The 10038-nt window shown below is 44.6% G+C and overlaps 2 protein-coding genes across 2 annotated transcripts; both read left to right on the top strand.

Annotated features, from left to right (window-relative positions):
• The first annotated feature begins 2783 nt into the window (after positions 1-2783).
• On the top strand, positions 2784-3787 carry LOC133892787 (phylloplanin-like). Its single transcript, XM_062333736.1, has 2 exons — positions 2784-3179; positions 3272-3787. The coding sequence occupies exons 1-2, from the start codon at positions 3023-3025 to the stop codon at positions 3547-3549; spliced, it is 435 nt and encodes a 144-aa protein (XP_062189720.1). The 5' UTR covers positions 2784-3022; the 3' UTR covers positions 3550-3787.
• A 4085-nt stretch (positions 3788-7872) lies between these two features.
• Positions 7873-9002, top strand: LOC133893315 (phylloplanin-like). The gene is made up of 2 exons (XM_062334312.1): positions 7873-8126; positions 8279-9002. Exons 1-2 carry the CDS (start codon positions 7949-7951, stop codon positions 8545-8547), a joined length of 447 nt encoding a protein of 148 aa, XP_062190296.1. The 5' UTR covers positions 7873-7948; the 3' UTR covers positions 8548-9002.
• Positions 9003-10038: the final 1036 nt, after the last annotated feature.

Here is a 10038-nt window from a genome sequence, read left to right as displayed (position 1 = left end):
TTGTTCATGGAGCAAGGTGCAACATCACATCTTCTTCTTTCTTTTTTTTAATTCTGGAGTTACTATGGGTCTCGTCTATCAGAACAAGTTCTCGTGTGTTTCGTTCGGCTTCCCCTCAAGATTCTGCAAGATTAGGGATTTGGAACTAAACAACTTTTTTTGAACGATCGGCCGGAGCTCTGCCAGATTGTATTGATAGAGTAGGAAGAAAAATCCAAAAATACATCGGTCCATCAGGCTGTGTGCCAAAAGGATGTTGTCGTTCTATCTGCCAGCGCGATGGTTATGGCCGCAGCAAACAGCCGCATATCCACTGCGATACATGTGGAGAAAGCGACCTTGTTAGTGAGACGCTGGAAATCCACCACTCCGAGCCCCTTTGATTTGTAGAATGTAGAAAAAAGTAGGAAACCCATAAAATAGGAAATTTTCCTTTGCGCTTACTATTCATCTGTTTGGTTCACATGAATGGAGGTAGAGGAATAATATATGAAATTTTCTTTTGTGCTCGATTTTATAGGAAAAGTACAGGAAAGAAGAATCCACACAAAGCATTTTTTTCTCTTCTCGGCTCGTAGGATCGAGACAGATTATTGAGTTTTTCCCACGATCATCCAAACATCAACTTTAGAAAAATTTCTTTTTTTTTCAATTCTCTGTTTTCTACCCACCACCCTATCATATTCCTATATGTTTTTTTTTGTCTATTTTTTTTTTATCTTTTTTCAATCATAGGTTCCAAAAGCCCTCGGCATGGTTAGACAGAGAGGGAGGCCCAGATACTAGAGAGGCAGTTGCCGGCATGTGTTTTGGAACTAAACAATTGCATATCGGTATTGTCTAAAACGAATAGGGCCAGCCGGCTACTTCGTTTATCATGGAACATTTGCTTCTTCGCTCTATTGAGGTTGGGTAACTCTGGGCTGTGAACTCAAACCCGGCCCTCTACATTGTCGCGTTGCAACGCCCATTGGGCTTAACTTACTGCAGTATACTATCGCCCATTCAGGTTTTTCTTCAACTGGCCATTCAGGTTTTCCTCAAGAAAAGCCCATGAGCCAGCCGGGCATACAAAAGCAGAGGAAAAGCAAACTGTAGCGGGTAGCTAGGGATATAAATTCTATATATGACGGTGCTGAAGATGTATCTTGGTGTATCATCATTTAGATCAGGGGCGAAGGTACATGCAGAGCAGGAGTGTGGATGCATCCACACAAAAATCAAAAATCAATGATAATTCTCAAAAATTTACTTCTATCTTACCTCACAGCTCAAACTACTGCACCCACAGCAGGCCGTACAGGCTGATGTCGAGCGTAAAGCTGTGCATGGTTGAGATCCTGTACCCTATCTATTTCGCTCTAGCTTCGCCATTGATTTAGATAACAGTTATTTATCTTTAATGTAGATCTTACTTAAATAAGATATTATCTTATATGTTTATTACTTGGCATATATGATTAGTATTGAATGAATCTCATCACCGTTTTGAGATTCACCTTAAGAACAAGTAACGGCTATCCAAGTAGTTTTGCACGATGATGTATCTGTAGCACCGCTTCATAGAATTTAGCTAGAGTCTGTCCGGATTAGGGATGACAACAGGTACACTCGTATGCGAGGTGGGGAGGACGAGAGCGACTGATGCAAGTGCTAGTTTATATACCATCAAATAATTTGTGCTCATATGTCAAATGCTTGGAACATACATTTACGAAGTGGGCACATGTACTACTATTTTATACCTGTTTCTCTCTACCGTTAAGTTTATCCAGACCTATGAATAAAGAATACATTGCAAATCCATAATTATTAGAGTTTTTACCCGTTGACACATGATTAAGTTGTGTCCATTACCATCCCTATCCTTATCGTGTTTTGCTAGAACTGCTTACGGTAGCTGTGGTGCTACAGTCCTCTTGTCGGGATCTTATTCCCTGAACTTTGTACTCTGTTTCTAATGTTTTAATATATATGAGTTCTCAAAAAAAAAAAAAAGTGGACGACACAGAAGAGACCAAGCTTAGGTAGTGTGCTGAGCTGAGAAACTTAGCCAGCTCGCCGGCTCCCGGCTCTGAAAGGGTCTCAAAAAACACACAGGTCGGCGATGACCGTATGCTGATGCAGTGATGCGCCCCTCGGCCACTGAAATGATCGTGTTGGCAAAAGCGCCCCACACGCATCACGAGACGGCCCGGGCACGCCTCAAAAGTGAAAACCTCCTGTTCACTAACGAATACGATGCTCCGACAGGAACTGGACTCGAGAGTGAGATGCTCGATCTACACAGGAAAGGACCCGTTCCTGGGCAGAGAGAGGTATTCAGGTGTATCAAGGAGGTGCGACACTATTATTCAGGGAAGAGCAAGTCACGAGATCGCTAGTGACACACAAAGTGCCAGTGGAGACCCCAAGTGGAGCACTTGTTTGTTTTTGGTCTGATCCATGACAGCTTAATTGGCTTGACTTACCTTGACTCAGATGCATGCTTGTGGGAACAAAATGCCAATATCAGCTCAGTCTGAACATGCCAACTAATAGCCGTTTTCTTATTGCAGAATCCATGCCTAGATCGACTAGTTAGCTGTAACTGGTCTTGGTCGGAAAAACAACTGCCGACATGGCTCATCGCTCCATATCAATTTGCGCTGTATCTAGATCCTTTTGTTTCTCTATGTTTCTCAGTTCCACGAGCACTGAGCCCGCGAGCCTCGCACTAACCTCTGCTTTGGCAACCTCAGACACAAAGCCTCCATGTCTGTTTCATAAAAGCATAACGAATTTATCCCAAAGTTACTCATCATTATGGTTGTATTTTGTGCTGTGCACATCTGATAGCTCCTCTTCAACCACCGAGCGAGGTCAAAACAGATGCGAGTAAAAGGGGTAATCAGTGAAGTTTACTAGAGTGAAATCGGTACTACTTTCACTTTCCGAGTCTATAAATATGCCTTCCTTAAACTAGCAAGGCTAAAGGCGAGCAAAGTTACATCAAAGCTATCGGCAGGCTGCGCTGCGATAAATGGCATCGAAGGCCATCCTTCTCGCGGCCGCCGTGGTCTTGGCGGCGTGCGTGCTCGGCACCGCGGAGGCGAAGCTCGGCCGGCTCGTCATCACCGGCGTCGTGCCCTGCAACACCGGCAGCCTCATCGACATCGCCACCTCCCCAGCGTTCCCGAGTAAGTGCCGACACCTGAAGCAACACACGAGCTAGTCGGACAGTCTCACGGCAAGTTATGTTCATCTGTTGCCACGTGTGTTACGCGTGCAGACGCGGACGTGGAGCTGAGGTGCATGGGCAAGATGGTGGCGGGGGCGACGACGAACAGCAACGGATCCTTCTCGATGGAGGCGGACCTGACGAACGCGCTGGCGGCTTTCATCGGCGGGTGCACGCTGGTGGTGGACACGCCGCTCATCAAGTGCAACGCCGACCTCACGGGCGTGGGGAGCCTCGTCTCCTACCTGCAGGGCCCGCTCACCCGGCTGCTCGGCGGCATCTTCCACCTCTTCCCCGCGGGCTTCTCCTTCCACGCCCGACGAAATTAGCGTAGATGCCCCCCTGCAGCTGCAGCATGGTGATCTGATATTTCCTCGTCTATCTATGTCAGTCTTGAAATGGGATGTACTGTGTGGTACTCTAGAGGTGGTGATATTTGTATGTTGAAGGTTCATGGCATGCAGCAGACCATGATGATATGGAAATGGCAAACTGGGATGTATGGTATTCTATACTCCGCAAATGTGTCTAGACATAAATGCTATGTCAATTGCAGTGAAGTAAAACCAGTCTGAATTGTTGGGACTAGGGATTAAAATTTTGCCGAAATTTCGACAAAATTTTAGGAATTTTAAAGGAGAACGAAATATCTAATTTCGAAATTTTACTTTATTAACATGTGAGACCCACATAGCGGATGATGAAATATAACCAAATTTTTTTTTATGAATTTCGCTTTTTTCGCTAGTGAATGAAAAAAATTATAAAATGAAATTGAAATCTCTGGTTGGGACGAGAGCCGAAATATGGCTGTTTGTCAGCAATCTGAAGCAGTTTATTGGCCTCCTGCTGTCGGGAAAGAAGTATGTGTGCAGTTTTTTTGTTTCATTTGGGTTGGGGTCACACCATTGGACTACATTGTTTTTTCTGACCAGAAACTAGTATTGCCTCTGCGTCTCTGCTCGCAACATTTTATCTTTTCGATGACGCGCAATGCACGTATTTCACTAAGACGGACCGCACCATTTTATCGAAATTGAATCTCCTACGTACCTATCCTCTAATTTGGACGTTCTTATCTTCCATAGAAAAACAAAATGTTTTAATGATGTTGAGAAATAAACACGTAAGATGATTGTTGTCTGCTGGCCTAAGAATCTTCTGAGATAAGAGTCACCCACTAGTGGTTTAGGCACCAACAAAGTGAGTTAACCTTTAGCTGACACTGAGAATACTTTTCCGAACAAAAGTGATTTAATCTTTCTTTCTTTTTTTCTTTTTGAAAGCGGACTCGCTAAAGCCCACTCGGGTGCTAAAAGCCAACAAATAGAAGAAAAAATAAAAGCCAATGCAACAAAGTGAAATGCCACTCTTGGAAGCTCAGTGTGCCATGCGCCCTTCATCATTTCACTCTCGCTGTGATGGCCGAAATCTTCAAAGATAAAAATCCAGTCACTAGGGTGACAAAAGAATGGAAAAGAACCCAAGGGGAAACAAAAGAACGATATCTTCTGCTCAGAGTGGCTAGCTACTCGGCCTGCACATTTGCTGCCATTCTTTTGCCGTCAGAAATGCCGAAAAAGTGTCGATGCACTTAAATTTCCCCCTGTGATATGAGTTACTATCCCTTGATCACTTACAGTACCCCAAACATCCGACTGCATTTTCCAACTGAAATAGAAAATGACTACCGAAATTGCATTGTACATCTAGAATAGACCTAAGAAAACATGATCCCAGACGGATACTTGACATGTTCCCCCTCGCCCAGGCCCGTCGCAAGGGAAGCGAAAACCAAGATTTGCTTTATCAGGTATCAAAAAGGAACTGCGAGCAAATAAAACACCTTTCAAAAGTTCAACTTTTTTCTTGTACGTAGGAAATGAGATTTTTTTCTTTTTACTACAAATTAATAAGCGGTTTTGTTTCACTCATATATCTATCTAGTTTATGTGATGGCCGAAATCTTCAAAGATAAAAATCCAGTCACTAGGGTGACAAAAGAATGGAAAAGAACCCAAGGGGAAACAAAAGAACGATATCTTCTGCTCACAGTGGCTAGCTACTTGACCTGCACATTTGCAGCCATTCTTTCACCGTCAGAAATGCCGAAAAAGTGTCGATGCACTTAAATTCCCCCCTGTGATATGAGTTACTATCCCTTGATCACTTACAGTACCCTAAACATCCGACTACATTTTCCAACTGAAATGGAAAATGACTACCGAAATTGCATTGTACATCTAGAATAGACCTAAGAAAATATGATCCCAGACGGATACTTGACATGTTCCCCCTCGCCCAGGCCCGTCGCAAGGGAAGCGAAAACCAAGATTTGCTTTATCAGGTATCAAAAAGGAACTGCGAGCAAATAAAACACCTTTCAAAAGTTCAACTTTTTTCTTGTACGTAGGAAATGAGATTTTTTTCTTTTTACTACAAATTAATAAGCGGTTTTGTTTCACTCATATATCTATCTAGTTTATGTGATGGCCGAAATCTTCAAAGATAAAAATCCAGTCACTAGGGTGACAAAAGAATGGAAAAGAACCCAAGGGGAAACAAAAGAACGATATCTTCTGCTCACAGTGGCTAGCTACTCGACCTGCACATTTGCAGCCATTCTTTCGCCGTCAGAAATGCCGAAAAAGTGTCGATGCACTTAAATTTCTAATGGATCATCGGCCTATACTCCTCAGCGGTGTTACAGGGCCGACTCTTTACCACGCCAGAGGCTTGCATCAGGGGGACTCGCTCTCCCCATTCCTCTTTGTGCTAGTTATGGATATCCTCGCCTGTATCCTCTCCAAGGCTGATGGAGTTGGCGTCATTGATACTTTGCTCGATTCTACACAATTGCTCGCTCTACGCGGACAATGTTGTCCTGTTCCTGTTGCCAACCCCTCAAGACATTCAAGGGCACCTGGCAATTATTTCGTTCTGTGGAGCGGCAATTGGCCTCAAAACAAATCTTCTCAAATGTGCGGCTATTCCGATCAATTGTTATGAAAATGACATTGTTGTTGTCCAGGAGTATCTTCCCTATGGACTGTCATCGTTCCTGATCCAATATCTCGGAGTTCCTCTTACTACTGGTTGGCTCCGCAAGAACCACCTTCAACCGATGCTAGACAAAGTTGCATCCAAACTACCTCTGTGGCAAGCAAAGCAAATTTCCAAACCAGGAAGAGCCACTCTAGTCAAGTCGGTGCTTTCTTCGACCCCGATACATTTGCTCATCGCCATCAAAGTGCCGCCTTGGTTGATCAAGGAGATCGACAAAATGAGGAAGGCCTTCCTTTGGGCTGGCGACAAAACCATGTCTGGATGTCGCAATTCTCTTGGTTGGCCTTTGATGTGCCGACGGATCGAATTTGGCTGTCTTGGAATTCAGGACCTTCGGCTTGCAGGTGTGGCTCTACGCCTACGTTGGCTCTGGTGGCAGCGTTGTCAACCTTCTAAACCATGGGCCGCTCTTCCGATATGCCATGAGAAAGAAGTGGTTGATCTTTTTGTTGCTTCCACCATTTTTGAGGTCAGCAATGGTAGGTCTACGTTATTTTGGACGGATACCTAGTTGGAGGGTTGTTCCATCCGATACTCAGCCCCAGACCTCTTCGGTTGTGTTGCACCATCGGTCGTCAGGAGCAGAACGGTGCATGACGCTCTGGTTGACAGAAAATGGATTCGGGACATTATTGGTCCTTTAACCACAACGGCCTTATGCCAATACTTGCAGCTTTGGAGTCATCTTGACACTATCTTTCTAAGCGCCGGGGAAGATCATGTTCTTTGGAAATGGTCCTCTTCCGGTCAATACTCTGCGTGATCAGCATATCATCTTATGTTTGAAGGCTGCATTCGTTTCGACTGGGCCGGTCTGATACGGAGGACATGGCCATCTGTTAAAGTCAAGTGTTTTTGGATGGCTGGTGCTTCACGACAGATTATGGACAATGGCTCGTAGACGAAAGCATGGACTCCAAGCTAATGACTTATGCACTCTTTGCTTACAAAACCCGGAAACCACTGAGCACCTTCTACTGCACTACAGTTTTGCGTGGCAGGCGTGGTGCTGATTGCTGGGCGTTCAGGCACCACAAACGGACATGACACTCGTGAACTGCTGGGCGTTCAGGCACCACAAACGGACATGACACTCGTGAATTTGTGGACAGAGCTCCGAGGGAAGGTGGACAGCGGATTCAGAAAAGGTCTCGATTCCCTGATACTTCTCATATGTCAAAGGATATGGTTGTCGCGAAACCCTGTCATCTTCAAGAACCACCGTGTCTCTAGAGGCTCTAATCCGGGACGACATCAAGCAATGGTGCGACGCCAGGGCGAGAAATCTCACCATTCTGATGGATCGGTTGCAGGTCGTCAGCTCCGTTACCTAATCCGCGTCTTTGCCTTTCGTTTGGTTGTTCCTTTCATTTTGTAAATTCCACTAATCATATTCTTGATCTTAGATCTGACTAAGGTCGCTATGTACGCTACTTTGTTTCTTCCATTTTAATTTAAAGATGCGCAGCTCTCATACGTATTTTAGAAAAATATATATATAGAAATCAAGAGATCAAATCACATTCTTCCTTCAAGATATCATATAAGCACGCGCACACACAACTCAAGAACCGATAACTCGAATCAAGTTAGGTTCGCCTGGAACGACAGGATACACACTCGATTACGTGCAGCGCACCACCCCTGTTCCAACTTCCAACCATGGCGATGGCGTCCAACATCCTCCTGCTCGTGGTCGGCATCGCGGTAGCGGGCGTGTTCGCATCTGGCGCGCAGCCTCCGCAGCCGCCGCGCATCCAAGCGGACGTCGTCGTCATGGGCTTCGTACCCTGCAACAACGGCACCACGATGAGAACGGGCTCCGCGCCCGGATTCCCAAGTGAGCTGCGCCTCAATCTCCACGGCCGCGCGCGCACTGTTCCATCCGCTCCTTTGCTTCGAGATTAGTACATGCTTTCTGAGTGGGTCACCCTAACCCGATCTACTTTAATTACTGACTGCTCTCTGTGCGTACCATGGCACGGCATGCAGGCGCGCTGGTGCAGCTGCGGTGCACGGACGGCGCCGCCGTGGCGGCGAACGCGACGACGGACGGCAAAGGGTGGTTTCGTATGGCGGTGAACACGACGGCGACGCTGGCGAGCGTGGCCAGCGGCTGCGACCTGGTGGTGGCCACCCCGCTGGCCTCCTGCAACGCGACGCTCCCGGCGACCGGGACGCTCCAGTCCGGCCTGCGGCTCCTCGTCAGCATGGTCTTCTTCCCGCGGGGATTCTCCTACGTCGCGCCGCCGCTCGATTAGCCGATCAGACAGCCTAGTTTGATCGAGCGGATCGCGTCGTCACCGAAGCAACGAGCAGTGCACGCACACGCACAGCTGAATCTTGATTTCACCTTTTGATTTCTCCCTGAGTGGATCGTATTTGACTGTGAAAATTTGTGGGATGATGTTGTGCACGGTTCCACGTCTCCGTGTATTTTCACTGATTTTTCGCGGGCCTAAATGGCCCACGGTCAGAGTTTCGTCGCCAACTACTCCCGGTGGTTGACAGAACTCACTTTCATCTCACCAGTGCTCTGCTCCAAAGCACGAAGCATTCCTATCACGAGACTTCGTCAGTAATCATGCCTCACTTCTTCGGATCTTCCATCCGTGCACATGCATTTCAATTCCACTGTAGTTTCTTGACCTCTTTCCATGGCACGTTGGTCTTTTTTCATGACCGTATTGCACTGCACTGTGTGGCTCCAAACTTGAAAATCGCAATAGTACCTCCAAACATTGAAATATCATAGTGGTATTATCTTCATGTGATGAGTGGATCAAATCTACAGCTGCATGATATAATTAGGCAGGCCAATAATCAGTATATACGTGCGTGTACTAGTGCTACATGGAACTTTTTAAAAATGGAATAGGAATTCCATTAACCCGAAGTACACCGATACATACTTCTAAATTATCCATATATGTCATTATAAAATAATAATCCAAAGTACCACAATACTTACTTCTAAATTACACACCTCTGCTACTATAAAAAAAATAACAAAAAATCCAAATAATTGCTTCTAATTTATCGACATCTACCCTTATAACAAAATTAACACAAAGTGTCGTTGTCATGCAACGTTCCATATGTTTTTTAACTAAACATTAATTTAGGTCTCTCCCTCCATGACTCCGTCCATCAATGTAAGACATATTTTGATAAAAGAAAGTCTTCAAAAAGTAAAATTTGACCTTTAATTTCTCTTACGAATCTATTGCTACAATCTAAACATCATCTTAAATCACTTAAAATATGAATTTATTGATGTAACTTTTGTATACTATACAGGTATATATTGTGACTAATTGTTGATCAAAACATACAAATTTTGATTTTTTTCAATCAAAATTTTCAATCAAAATATACCTTACATTGATGGACAGAGAGAGTATCATGGATGATCAACATAAGGAAAAAAAAAACTTTGCGCAAGACTCTGATTTAGCAAAGGAATAAAGTAAGAAAATATGATCAATATATTCACATCGATCACCTCTAATTTCTAAATTATAGGTAGTTTACAAAGTACTATTATCCATATATTTTTTGAAAATATTTCTAACCCGTGCATGCGTACAGGTTGATGGAGTATACTACAATCGTTGATTGGGCGCCTGCATATGAGAGCTAAGTAAAATTACCTGTGCCACGGCTCTCTGAGAAACCAAGTTGAAATGTCTTTTGGTTTTCTTTGATGAGTGATTGATATTGTCATTTATTTAGTTTGATGATCTTTGGTT

Source organism: Phragmites australis, chromosome 15 (assembly GCF_958298935.1).
Source record: "Phragmites australis chromosome 15, lpPhrAust1.1, whole genome shotgun sequence".
NCBI classification, from domain to species: Eukaryota; Viridiplantae; Streptophyta; class Magnoliopsida; order Poales; family Poaceae; genus Phragmites; species Phragmites australis.
This window is presented reverse-complemented; position numbering and strand designations above follow the sequence as displayed.

Coding starts and splice junctions, on each gene's coding strand:
- LOC133892787 (XM_062333736.1), top strand. CDS start 3,023: ATGGCATCGAAGGCCATCCTTCTCGCGGCCGCCGTGGTCTTGGCGGCG. Junction 3,180..3,271: donor CACCTCCCCAGCGTTCCCGA/GTAAGTGCCGAC, acceptor TTACGCGTGCAG/ACGCGGACGTGGAGCTGAGG.
- LOC133893315 (XM_062334312.1), top strand. CDS start 7,949: ATGGCGATGGCGTCCAACATCCTCCTGCTCGTGGTCGGCATCGCGGTA. Junction 8,127..8,278: donor CTCCGCGCCCGGATTCCCAA/GTGAGCTGCGCC, acceptor CACGGCATGCAG/GCGCGCTGGTGCAGCTGCGG.